This window comes from Carcharodon carcharias, chromosome 14 (assembly GCF_017639515.1).
Source record: "Carcharodon carcharias isolate sCarCar2 chromosome 14, sCarCar2.pri, whole genome shotgun sequence".
In the NCBI taxonomy this organism is placed as follows: domain Eukaryota; kingdom Metazoa; phylum Chordata; class Chondrichthyes; order Lamniformes; family Lamnidae; genus Carcharodon; species Carcharodon carcharias.
This window is the reverse complement of record NC_054480.1, coordinates 134,818,987-134,833,306: the sequence shown is the minus strand read 5'-3', so window position 1 is coordinate 134,833,306 and position 14,320 is coordinate 134,818,987. Positions and strand designations below refer to the sequence as shown.

Below are 14,320 nucleotides of genomic sequence, written 5' to 3'. Positions count from 1 at the left end.
AAAGTGCAACACACACAGACAAGTTGAGTCCAAAAATATAAGTTGAAACAGATATGCGAATCAGTCTTTAGCTTGTCCATGAGGCGTAGATGGTGAACTGTTGCAGCTGTTAAATTGGGTGATTCCAGTAGAACCAACTTTGGCAGTTGAGCATTTGGTTTGGAGACACTTGGTTCTGCAGGTTAACTGGAAGTTGTTATCCTGTTTCCTTTTTGACTATGGTTTTGCTGACTTGTGACTTGCCTCCAGCAACAGATTGTATTTATTTTTAGCTGCAGGGATGCCTAACTGATGTTATTCAGCTGTGACCTTCACAGCACACATTAGCACACCAGAACCATGGACCAGGTTTGCAGTTGGCTTTTTAACCCCATTTCTTGTGTCTTCCTGGAAGGGAAAAACAAACGTGTCTTTCGCCCAGAATCTGCTTTCTTTCAACTCAGATCATGTCCACACTGAGATATAACTCAACAGGAGATGGTTTCTCATGAGATGGCTATCAGTCTCTCTTGTCTCCACAAACACTGGAGATTAGAGTTCAGCCTTTTGCATTGCATTTCTTCCTTTGAAGTGTCTCTGTCTGAAGGGTGCCTTGACACCTTTTAGATGCGACATTCCATGTTCTCTGGATTAGTTGGTCAAGTGTAATCCACCATAAAAAAATTTCCAGCAGGTGGTTACTTTACAGTCTCAGCCAGCTTTTGCTTGTATGCCCTTTTTAAAAAAAAAAAGTCTTCCTCAAAAAGTTCAATATGCTCGTAAGTAATTCAGGCTGAGATTTGCTGTCATGACAGCAGAAATTATAAATGTATTTTTTAATGTAATGTAATTCTAATCTGTATTAAATTGTAAGGCAAAACTCTCAACCTGTGATTAAGTCATAGAATTTCATATTTAATCACATCTACTTACAGCTAGCAGGCACTATGGTAGTTGCTATCCTTATTTGTTCCTTTGCACCATTTAAAGAGCACAGTACTGCATGTGGATTTTAAATAGTTTGGAAATGTTAACCTGAACCTTTTTAATGACAGTATAACCTTTAATTATGTTAAAATATTCTTTCTCCTCCTCCTTCTCCAGAATCAAAGCTATTGAAAGTACAAATAAAGATGATGACACAAAATGGCTGACGTACTGGGTAGTATACGGAATATTTAGTGTTGCTGAATTTTTCTCAGACATTTTCCTTTATTGGTTCCCTCTTTATTACGCTGGAAAGGTATGTAAAAATTCAGACAAACCCTTGTGTTTGCCATCAAATTTTAGAATATGTTGCCATTATCACCCAAGCCTATTGCATTTCTTTACTGTTAATCTAAGCATCTTTAGCTCAACTAATTCCAAATGTCTTCATTTTCTGTAAATGATTGCATGCTGTAAAGAATGTTTCAACTTGGGCTGCTTTTGTGAGTTTAGGATAGTGGCTAATGCTTTGGGAATTTTGTTTCCTGCAGTGTTTGTTCTTGCTCTGGTGCATGGCACCAGTCGCGTGGAATGGTTCTCAGATGATCTACAATCGAGTTGTCCGCCCTCTGTTCCTCAAACATCATGCCACTGTGGATAATGTTGTTAATAAACTCGGTGGAAAAGCTCTGGATGCAGCAGAATGTTTGACAAGGGAAGGTCAGTTGAACATTGCTGCTGAATGGCGACCTAGAATATAATTTATAATGTTTACAAATGAAGAAGGAGCAGACCATTCAGCCCCTCAAGCCTGCTCTGCCATTTAATAAGTTCATGGCTGATCTGATAGTAACCTGAAATCTGCATCCTACCTACCCCTGATAATTTATTGTCCCCCTTGCTTGCCAAGAATCTATCCACCTCGACCTTAAAAATATTCAAAGACCCTGCTTCTACCGCCTCTTCAGGAACAGAGTTCTAAAGACGCATGACCCTCTGAGTGAAAAAATTGCACCTCATCTCTGTTTTAAATGGGCAACTCCTTATTTTTAAACGGTGACCCCTGGCTCTAGATTCTTCCACAAGAGGAAACATCTTCTCCACATCCACCTTGTCAAGACCCCTCAGGATCTTAAAGGTTTCGAGCAAGTCACCTCTTAATCTTCTAAACTCCAGCGGATTCAAGCCTAGTCTGTCCAACCTTTCCTCATAAGACATTCCAGGTATTAATCTGGTAAACCTTCACTGAACTGTCTCCAACGAATTTACATCCTATCTTCAATAAGGTGACCAATACTGTACACATTACTCCAGATGTGATCTCATTGGTGCCCTGTACAACTGAAGCACAGCCTCTCTATATTTTTGTATTCAATTTCCGTTGCAATAAATGATAACATTCTATTAGCTTTCCTAATTACTTGCTGTACCTGCATTACTAGCCTTTTGTGATTCATGCACTAGGACACCCAGATCCCTCTGTACCTCAGAGCTCTGCAATCTCTCACCATTTAGATAATATGCTTCTCTTTTTTATTCTTCCTGCCAATATGGACAATTTCACCTTTTCCCATATCATACTCCATTTGCCAGATCTTTGCCCTCTCACTTAACTTATCTATATCTTTTGTAGCCTATTTTGGGGCAGTATAGTGTAAAGAAGGCTTTTTATTTGTTTGAGGGTAAAAAGCGAGTTTTGTTTAAGGAAGTTGGAGAATGGAAGTCCTTGTTCCAATTTTAAGTATTGGCTTTTATATAATCCACGTTTAACTAATTGTGCTAAGACTGAATTTTGCTCTTGACTCTGACATCTGGTGTGAACAGTTGAGTTTGTAATTCTGGAGCTGTCAGGGGACTTCCCAGAGTTCATTTTGGAGATGGTCCCTGACCATGTTTCAGTCTGCGTGTTGAAGATGCCACAAAGAAATGTCTGTATTACCAAAGAAACACTGATAAATTCTGCCCTACAACTGTATGAAGGCTGATTTTGCCTCTTTTCCACCCGCCCACCCTCCAACCACTTAATGGGTATAAATGCACTGTATTTTGTTGGGAATTTGTGTATTGCATGTCTCAATTGATAGTCTGAAAGCAATAAGTATCTTTCACTGAGTATTTTAATTCTCCCCAACCTCCGTTTTCCAAGTATTCTAAAGCAACATGCACCTAAATAACCCCACTGCTTGTGAGCCTAGTTGCTCAGCGTCAGCAACTTGTTTGACTATCTGCAGTATTACAGTTGAGCCAAATCCTGATTCTGTTTCAGTCACACAACGGTACTCTTTACTCTTCCCAATCCCATTTCATCCTTTGAAAGTGTCAAGAAAGACGTTAATGCCAGTTGGAATGGTCCCTAACATTGTCTAGGCCAAGTTCAACTAATTCAATGCAAACCAAGAATTGAACATCTGATCTGCAAGAAGCCATGCCACACTTGGTAATGCATTTCACCATTGAGTCATCAGGAAAGATGGTAATTTTTGTATAGTCTTTAAGATATGCAGTTAAGTTAGAATTTCTTTTATAATCCTGCAGTGAGTCACTCACCACCTGACTCCCCAATGCTTGTCCACCATCTACAAGTGTGATGGAATACTCTGCACTTGCCTGGATGAGTGCAGCTCCAACAAAACTCAAGAAGCTTGACACCTTCCAGGCTAAAGCAGCCCACTTGATTGTCACCCCCTCCACAAACATTCACTCCCTCCACCACCGATACACAGTGGCAGCACTGTGTACCATCTACAAGATGCACTGCTGGAGCTCACTGAGGCTCCTTAAACAGCACCTTCCAAACCCATGACCACTACTATCTGGAAGGACAAGGGCAGCAGACACATGGGAACACCACCACCTGGAAGTTCCCCTCTAAGCCACTCGCCATCCTGACTTGGAAAGGTAATGCCGTTCCTTCTGTTGCTGGGTCAAAATCCTGAAACTCCTCCCTAACAGCACTGTGGATGTATCTACATGTGGACTGCAGCGGTTCACCAAGGCAGCTCACACTGTCTTCCCAAGGGCACTTAGGGATGGGTAATAAATGCTGGCCTAGCCAGTGATGCCGACATCCCATGACTGAACAAAAAAATTATGAAGTCAGTTCAGGTCTGATAATGTGATGCTAGTTTATTTTTCATGGAACCTGTGCCTGTCATGAATTGCATAAAAGATTTATCTTTAAACCCTAAAAATAGCAAAACTGTAAAGGATTAATGCTTTTTAAAACTGTTGGAAGAAAACCACAGTGAGGTGACAGTCAGCATCAAATCTTGCATGTTTGCACGGCATTGTGTTTCTGGTATGGACCACATCCTTTTAAACATTGCTGTTATGGCACAACTGATGGTAAATGCTGAGTTATTCAAATCCCAAATGGAAACTTGAAAGAGCTGCCACGACTTGTTTTGCAATTTGTATAAATTTTGAGACGCATGCCTTGAATTCAATAGTAATAAGACCACCAAGTCTTATTGTTTTTTACGAAATGACTAAACATTTATTAGTGGTAGAAATGACTTTAAATGCATACATAGGTCTACACATTACTAACAATGATAACTTCTAAATCTCCTTCTTAATCTGACACCCAGTTACGCATTTGTTAAGGCAACAGTAAGACACATGTTTTAAAAACCCAGGCAAAGCAACATGATACCCTGAACCAGTCGAATTCAAAGTGAGTTTTCTTAACTTCAGCTCTTTGAAAACAGTAGCTTGAGGCATAGATGCTAAAGGCTTTTCGCACTTGTTGGTTCTTAAAATGCCTACCCTTGCACACAGCTTTCACTCCTTTTATACATGTTTTCCCTTTTTGAATGCAAATTCCCATTGTTTTGCTATGACTTTGGACTTTGCCTTCCTGATCATAAAAAATTAGCATAGTACCCATTTTGCCAGTAATCCTTGGGAAAAATAAACACTTTCTAAACTTCACCTGGCTAGATGACACATTCCACCCCAATCCAGTCTGGTTTATTTAAAAATGCAAATGTTCTTTTACACCTATGTTTACCTACTTAATATTTCAAACCCAGTTCATCTCTTAAAACATCAAAACCTTCAGAGCAACTGCCTTTAATCCACATAAATGTGCACATGCACCACAATTACAGTAAATTCCAATAACATTGAGAATTATTATATTTTCTTGATAATGCTATCATTCAAAATTGGGCTTTTCCAAAAATAGCATGTGTGTATTAACATGGATGGAAGATTGCAGAATGAGGACACCAAATATTCCCCCCCCCCCCTCCACCCCCAAAATATATTGTCAATCAAAATGCTAATAGTTCATATTCTAAGTGATTTTGGCTGGGGCCCTTATGAGTTTTAGAACTGTACTCGCCTCAATAAATATACAGCTGCTGACTAGAATAAACACATGAAAGAGCAAATTGGGTAAATAACAGGTGTGTGCAGCATAGAGAATAGATTAGCTTATTTTAATGAACTAATGGTTTTAGATTAATACTGTATCATTGAGATTCCCTGCACCTTAAACTACCCACCCAATTGGCAATGTTTCCAAGTCTATACTAAAGCTACCCTGAAAGAGACTCCAAAGGTTCCCAATTTGATGTTTTCCCTTGTGTGGGGTGTACTTTCATTTCTGTGACACCACTGATTTGAGGCTGGATCACATGAATTGTGGGTCTTGTGTGTCCTCCCATTCAACAATGTAATGCATTTATATAGAAACTTTTTAATGTAGAAAAATGTCTTGAGGTACATTATCAACCAGACAAAAATGGACACCAAGTCAGTGACTAAGATATTGAGGGTGATCAAAATCATGGTCAAAGAGCAGGGTCTTAATGGAGAAGAGGAATATGGAGGGGGTTAAGAGATGGAATTTCAGAGCATAGTGCCTAGATTAGATGGTTCAAGGTGTGGATGCATTGTTACAGTTTATGCTGATTATTTGTGGTGTGCCAACTGTTTCAACAGTAATAGCCTTGGCACTGAGTTAGGCTTAAAATATATTCATGTTGCAACCTGGTGAAATAATATAAAATATTAATTCGTATTAAATATTTAGATGAATGACTTGTAAATGCAGGAAACCACCTGGCCAGCTGTGTAATCTGACCAGTAGAACCACTTTGAGCCGGAGCAGGTAACTCCAGCAGTGTTCTAGTTTCACAATGGGAATCTGTGGTGTACTTTACCATGAACAACTATGTGACACTAAAACACCATGAGGAACTGATGCAACCATATAACTTGGTCAGATTTACAAGGTGGCTTATTTTGTAAATGGGGTACTTTTTTTTGTCATGCCTAAACCACACGGCTGCTACAGTTTTGAGCAACAGAAAAAAACAATGCAAGAAGCTCCACAGGACACAGGATGTGTGCACGTTCAAGAATAAAAGTAGTTACATTGTGATACCAGCCATCATGTCGCTGAGCACAGAGGCAGGCTGGCTGATGATCTCACCATATTTTCAAAAGAATGGCATTTTAAGATCAACTAGCAGTTGTTAAGCTGTGATTTAAGGAAATGGTCATTAAAAGGATGCCATATTTGGCTATATACATCATCACAGTGTATCTGTTTCAGAAATCTACTTTGGGTACAATTAAGTCCACATGGGTGGTTTAAACGTATCCTATCTTAAATATATTTGTCAAGTTTGGTGATCTGAAGTCTAATTTAAGTAGCCTTTAAAATTTATATTTTGTTTCTTGCTTTAGTCTTGCAGTCACTATGTAGCAGCAAGAAGTTCGTGAGGACAGATGGACCTAAACAGTTACCTAATGTGTCTGTATGTAACAAGTTAGATCAGAAAATCTAACAGATCTGTTCTGTTAGATCAGAAAAATGATACTCTTGGTTTATCATGACTTGTTTTATTTAGATCGCATGGCTCAAGGTTGGGTTCTTTCTGCTTGTCTTATTTATGGTATTGAAAAAAACTGGTGTACTCGGGCTGTTTTTTTTTCTCCCTCCAGTCATCTTTAAGATGGTCAATGTAGATATTGTTTTGGTCCTGAGAACTCTTGCATTTAATATAAATACAAATCATATTGGTTAAATTGATATTGCAAAGTATTTACTACGGCGGGAAGAAAGATGCATCTCAATTGGATATCCTAACATTATTTGAGATTATGGTGATTAGTCCTTCATTCTTCTACTTCCCTGTATCCGATGGTTATCCGATGGTTTTCCAATGTCATGATAAACCAAGATTTCCCCCTAGCTGAGGACGTAGTGTCCCATTAGTAATTTTAGAGTTGTCCCTTTCTCATAGCTTACATTTGTGATCATTACAATGCCTGCTGATAGGTGTGCTGATTCCAGGTCGTGTTTTATATCATCAATCTATAAGTTTTTTTTGTATTACATTGACTTTTTATTGTATTACACTATCTGAAAGTGATACACCTTTGTCTCATTGTTGGATAGTTAACAAATGTATAGCAATAACTTTGGGATCCTTAGGACTAAATTAACACACTATCTGCCCTCTTGCCATTAAGCAGTCCAATCATCTGAATAGTGCAAAATAAGATTGGTGCAGGGGATGAAGAAGATGCAAGCTCCCATCTCCAATATCACTCTCATCATTGCATTCAAGCTAAAACTGGTGTGAAATTCATCTTGTTTGTTAGAGAAAACTGTTCAATGAATTGGTAATGAGAGCAGAAAATGATGGAAATACTCAGTTGAAAAGGATTCCTGATTTACATTGCCTGCTTCACGCTACTGTTCAGGACCAATTTCACCCACAGGTTTATTTGCATGTGAAGATGAGGTACAGTGAGACACTAAAAGTAGAATGTTAAATTTGCACTGCGAGAAGAAGCATTAGGAATTATCTGTGATGTTCAGTGGATTCTGAGTCGCTGAACATTACATGGAAGTTGGTGTTTGCTTGAGGCAGTGCAAAACAGGACTTTGGGACCCCAAGACTGCTCTTCAATCATGCGACTGGATGTTCAAATAGGACTATCTGTTGACTAAACAATTCCTTAATCAGTTAACTAAAATGGTAATCACTTTTGACATCTCAGTAGAGAAGGTGTAAACTTAACTATTGGGTGGCCCACTAACTTTTGATCCTTGACAGCAACAGAGTAATTTTGTCATCTGATTAGAATGAACTTAAATTAATCCATAAAGACAGTTTAATTAAAGTTTCAGGCCAGATCAGCCAGCTACACTTGTTTTGCTACAAATACGATGAGCTTCCTTGAAGCTAATTCTTTCAAAGATATGCTTGTCCTGTATAAAAGTATAATACTGAAATTCATAACCTTGTGTGTATTTCAGTGTTTAATTGAAACGCTCCTAATTTTAATTTAACATTTTTTAAATTGATCATTCCGACTCCTGCAAAATTGAGGCTCCACTGTACAGCAGATTCTTCCAAAAATAGATTTTTGAAGTTAAATTCTTTGCCCTCAAAGCACCACACTTAAACTTCATTTCCCCAGTACTGTGCTCAATCGAGCTGATCTCAGTTTGAGACGAGAACCTCTTGCGATAACAGTCTGTATTTGTGTAACAGTCTCAACACCTTGCAACATCCTTGTTCTGTGTATCTTGTGACCAAGTGTTTAGCACAATACAAACCTAGTAATCAAACAGCTGAAATGAAACTGGCAATTGATCAGTTAGCATTTAAGAATAAATAATGCTGTATGTGAAATAAAAGCAAAATACCACAGATGTTGGAAATCTGAAATGAAAACAGAAAATGCTGGAAAACTCAGGTCTGGTAGCATCTGTGGAGAGAGAAACAGTTAACATTTCGCATTCAACGTGACTCTTACATATATTAGACTCAACTTTGTTTTTCTCTCCACAGATGATGCCAGACCTGCTGAGTTTTTCTAGCGTTTTCTGTTTTCAATGCTGTACATGAGCCTGTTCATGAGGGTGGGATGTACGTGCATTCTGTCCTGTAATCTGTCATTTTTCCTTCCTGCTGCCCAACACATTAGAGTGAGCTGTCAGTAGATTGATGGCAAGAAGGTATACAAGATGGTTGTTGGTCTACGGGTAAGTTGGACTTGGTGTGTAGAGCAACTGTTTGGTAACCCACTGCAAGCATTTGACTTGAGCTTTTTTTAAAAAAAAAAGTGAATAGTGGCTTTCAAATTGTCTTTGGCTGCACATCAACCCCCTTTCTCCTCTGTTTTTCCCCACACTCCCATGTCAAATATACAGTACTTGAATGGTTTTCTTGTATTTCACTTGATACAAATTAGTTTGCATATTCTATCTTTAGCCTAATGTATTCTATTGAGCCAGTACAAACTGTACCTCTGAATTATTGTGCACCTTGTGTGGTAAGTATTAGCATCCTAGATCATTGACCTAACTTTGCATTTCATTTTACTGATTAAATATTTAAACATATTTTCATTAATGATTCAAACTTCACAGCCCGGAGTTTTCTCTGTATTAGCATCCAGATACATGCACAATCTGAGTGCAAACAAATAAGTTAAGCGGCTAAAAAGATTGTGGAATTTTAAGTATAAATTAGTTTTATGTGTGTAACTACAATACACACTCTCCTTGCTCTTTATTTACATGTGTCCATCAAATCATCCTCTGTCAAATGAATCTTCACTTACAAACCTAGCCACATTTCCAACTCTCCAATGGTGAGTATCCTCCAGTTGAACTTTTTTCAAGGAGGTCTCAACATTGCAACCAGATTTTTCAGCCACAGTTGGGGGGGGCGGGGGGGGAAAGTCAGTAGTCTTTTAATTTCAAGCGGAGACATGCTCAGTATTTTCTGTTTCTTTTGGTATTTTTAAAGGGTATGTAGAAATTATTGCATCTAAAAATTGAAAAGCTTTTTAAACATTATATATCTGATGGTTAAATGAGCTCAAGACTCAAAGCAATGTACTGGCATGGGTTTCCATCTCCTTGGGCTTCATCTATTTATGCTCATTTAAGCCTATTTTTGTTTAAGTTTGACCATATTGTACTATAAAATGGGGGGGGGGTAATATGCAGGATGTGACCGAAGAGGAATCTTCAGGTTTGTTTGGAGGGTCTGACAAAACTATTGCAAAATTTATCCACATCCAGCAATGAGCTACTCCGGCCTAGTGTAGCATTTTGTTCTCTTCATAGCATTGTTCTTTGTTTCATATAGTCCTTGGATGTTTTTGATAGTCTCCATAAAACAAAAGTTAATCTGTGTTTACACTTCACCAAGTTTAATATTAATGACATCTAGATTGAGTGAAGGGCAGGAATAGGTGTGCCTGGTAATCAAAGAAACATTTCTGTAATGCCCCCCCACCCCCCAAATCCCACCCCACTTCAGGAAAATAGTCTTGCCATTCTTGTGTTCAAAGTAGTTCCTTTACTAATTTTCCTCCTGTATTTCAGCGATGAAACTGCATTCTGAAAAAGACAAGAATAACTGAGGATTACAGAATGAACAGACCACCTGCGAGGTCAAGCTATTCGCACATTAGAAGAACAGAAATGCTGAGATTTTGACAAAAAAACAGCAATTCACTAAAATCACAAAGGGTTAATCAGCATCTGAAAGAGAAAGATTGAAGTTAATTTTCCAGGTGGTATCTTCCATTGGAATCTGGAACGAGCTGTCTTTTTCTTTGTTTTCAAATGTTGATCCTCTCCCTGTGTATGTCTCGTCTCGTACTTTGTTTCTACTTCTGATCCAATCAGTCTCCAGTCCGAGTAACATAAGTGGCATGCAGCAAAACCTTATTCTACAAAATCCCTGAACTGTCTGAAAATTCCTTTTGAAACAACTGAAGTTGGGCTGGTATTTCCCATGCAAATTGTGCATGGTTCTGTACTTCCGTTACAATCTTTAGGCTTGGGGGGGTTGTGCCCCACCCCCACCCCAACACTACCATCCCTTGATCGCAAAACCTCACCAGAAATTGGTTCAAAACAAAGAACATTCCTTTCAAAATATCATTGGTTTAACTGCAATTTGGACGTACGCACTGCTCTGTTGATTGTAGAGTTGTAACCTGCACCAAACTGGAGGCATATGATGGAGATGATATAGATTTGCCTTTTGGTTTTGAAAAGATCATGGAAGGGGGTGGGGGTGGTGGTGGTGGTGGTGGAGCTGGGTCAAAATGGTTTGATATCAATTCATCTCCGGCTGACTTCATGACTGGATTTGTTTGCAGTCATTTAGTCAGTCAGTTAATTCAGTTAGCTAGATATCTAGAGTGATACAAAATAATGCCAGTGATGCAGGTTCACTGACTATGGTAGCTCATAAGAGGCCTGCTTCATTGCCTTGCCCCATGCTTGCGGAGTGGTGCCCTCAAGCTATATAACCAACTGTCTTTCTCAATTGGAGAGAGAGAGAGAGAGATGCCTGTAGTCTTTTTGTGGATTATGCCTAATCATCTTGCATCCCATTATAAATCCTCTGATCAGTTCAGGCCAGAATGTTAAATGTAAGTGTGTACGAGTATACACTCAATTGGATAACTGACACCAATTTTTAAGATCACTTTTTGAAAATCTGTATAGTTGAAGCCTGTGCTAAAAGTATTTATGGGGAATGACTTCATTCATTCTGGGAAATTCTAAATGAGGTTTTGCAGCAAATTTAAATTTATCATCACTTATTGGCCCGAGTTGATAGATTAACGACCCTGTCAGAATCTGTGTTTGACACTGACTCCAAAGTGAGCAATTCCTAATTTTAAAATTGTGCTGTTAGACTGGGAAATTCAAGTAATGTTTTTTATAATGGATTTTTCAGCAAATTCAGGTCTCCTATCTCGTTTACCAAATTTTATACACTGGATAGTCATAGTTTTTGTATGTTGTGCTCCAATTACAACTCCTGGACAGGTGATTTGCTCTTATCTTGCTTATGCTGGCCTTGAAGCGTGTTTGTGTGTGTGCGTCTATGAATGTGTGGCCTGGTGATTTTTTTTTGTTGTTTTCCTTCACCACCCCTCCATTGACAGGAACTGGAATTGCACTGAGCCAGCTTTCTATGGTTTAAGGCTCTCAACAAAAGCTGTCTCCCCATTTTTATTAAAACTTACTTGGCTTCCTTTTAGTAGTGCGATTTCTTTGTACTGTGCAGGGAGATAGAAGAGCCCTGTTGAGATCAACTTCTGGAATTCAATTGCCTTAAACTGCCTTGGCGAAAGAACCATTAACTCAGTAACTTAATGGGACCTTGGAAGAGTCTGAGTAGCAATTCTACCGTTGCTCTTTCTGGTGGGGTGGAATGAAATAATTTTGGTTTAGAAATAATGTTGAATAAAAGGAACAAACACGTTCATTTGTCATCTTATCCAAGGAAAGATGCGTACTATCTTCAGAAAACTAAGATTGAGTGGAAGTTTCAAGAGCTTTTTCTTAATTCCAAGTAATCAATCTAAGACATTAACTTGAATATACTCTAGGAACCTTCAGACAATCTACTGCAGTTTGATTTTTTTATTTTTGCATTTGTTCTCATCAGTTTAGTATTTCATTGTTTTGAGAAACAGATGCCAAATGAGCACTGTTTTAAACCCAAAATACAGACCTGTGGGAGGTAAGCTAGCACTGCACTGCGCTCTAATGTTTTTACAAGTGCTACAGTAGTTTCTGTAATTTGCTTGTTTAAATGAAGTTGGGTCAGGTATTTATATAGTTGTGTTTTTTTAAAAAAACTATCTTCAGAAGAAATGGACAAGCAACTTTGATAAACATGGGGAGTGTGGAATTGTCGCAATTTCAGTGAGTATTTCCTTTTAAAAATCAACATTGCGTCAATAGAAAAAATGTCAATCACAGCAAAAAAAAGTGCAAATATTAAGTTTAAAGTGCAATTCATTGAAGGGAGCTTTCCACCTCGCATTAATTATTACAGACTTCAGAAAGCTAAGTGAAAATCCTGACTTTGGAGACTTAAGGCAGTGCTTAATTTGTTGCAGTTATGGGGACCACGCTTTATTGATTGCAGGGTTAGTCAGTTTTAATAACCTCTGTTTACTGTGTTGTGGAACAATGACTCAGTTAGATGCACTACTTGTTACTTTAAATAAGCTCAATAAAATATTGAACCAGCTTTTGTGTAGTGTTTTATTTTTGATGGGAAGATTAATCCCATGGTATGTTTTAATGTTTGATCTTTGGGAAAATGTTTATAAGGAAGTCAAGTTATTTGGTATAGTACCAATAATCTATTGAGTAGTATAAAGAGGTGCTGCAGACCCAAATGCTGTGCAAAAATAGTGTTCTTTTAAACGGAGATAAAGGCTCATTGAGCAGGATTGAAAAGACATTGAGAGTTTGTTTATGTAACACTAAGTTTCAAACCTATGGTTTGTAGGGGAAGTGGAAAAAATACAAAATCTTGCTTCAGCACTTTTAGCACCAACACTTTAATTCCAATCTTTGTCTGACTTGGACACCAAGCTCTCGTTTTCTGTTTCTACTGCCACGATCTTCATACCACATGCCTCTACATAAAGGCTACAATAATAAAATCTCTCAGTTCTGACTACATAAATCCTTCTGTGTGATGTCACCAGATTCATGCTGCAGCCTAGTAACACACCCAGCCACCGGTCATGTGGTGTAACCCAGTGGAGCTAAACAGAAATGTTATTAAATGAAGAACAATGTCATTGCCTGTGTCCGGATTCTTCCAAGCTTTGATTGCTTTGACCGCATTGTTTGTTGTGCTCGGATATGGAGCCTCCTTGTTTCCCTTGATCAATGTAATTGTTTTTCTGTATCCAGCTTACTTTTCGTAAGTATGTGATATTTTCTGATTCTGTTAAACTCATTCTACAAGAAGCCGTTCACTTTTTTTTTGCATTCTTGCCCTTTAATTAGGTTTAGCTTTCCTTCTGAAGCCATCATTCTCTCTTGTTTCCCAACCCTGCCCAAGGTCTCATCCCTGGCCCTCGTCCAAAAAGCTGTGTTGTGATTTTTCTTTATTCTTTCAAGGGATGAGTGTCACTTGCAAGGCCAGCATCCCTAATTGCCCTTGAACTGAGTGGCTTGCTAGGCCATTGCAGAGGGAAGTTAAGAGTCAACCACATTGCTGTAGGACTGGAATCACCTGTAGGCCAGACTGGGTAAGGTTGGAAGATTTACTTCTCTGAAAGGTATTAGTGAACTGGATGGGTTTTTACAACAGATAAAAGCAAAAAAAAACTGCAGATGCGGGAAATCCAAAGCAAAACTAAAAATACCTGGAAAAACTCGTCTGGCAGCATCTGCGGAGAGGGACACAGTTAACGTTTCGAGTCCGTATGACACTTCAGCAGAACTAAGTAAAAATAGAAAAGAGGTGAAATATAAGCTGGTTTAAGGGGAGAAGAGTGGAGTAGAGCTGGATAGAGGGCCAGTGATAGGTGGAGGTAGCCAAAAGATGTCAGACAAAAGGACAAAGAGGTGTTGAAGGTGGTGATATTATCTAAGGAA

The 14,320-nt window shown here is 38.6% G+C and overlaps 1 protein-coding gene across 1 annotated transcript in view; it reads left to right on the top strand.

Moving 5' to 3' along the window:
- reep6 (receptor accessory protein 6) overlaps positions 1 to 12,952 on the top strand; it is a 36,830-nt gene extending 23,878 nt beyond the window's left edge. Inside the window, exons 3-5 of the mRNA XM_041205405.1 lie at positions 1,084 to 1,222; positions 1,458 to 1,626; positions 10,274 to 12,952. Of these exons, the coding sequence (XP_041061339.1) occupies positions 1,084 to 1,222; positions 1,458 to 1,626; positions 10,274 to 10,311 (346 nt within the window). The 3' untranslated portion in view covers positions 10,312 to 12,952. The remainder of the gene's footprint in view (positions 1 to 1,083; positions 1,223 to 1,457; positions 1,627 to 10,273) is intronic.
- The last annotated feature ends 1,368 nt before the right edge of the window (positions 12,953 to 14,320 follow it).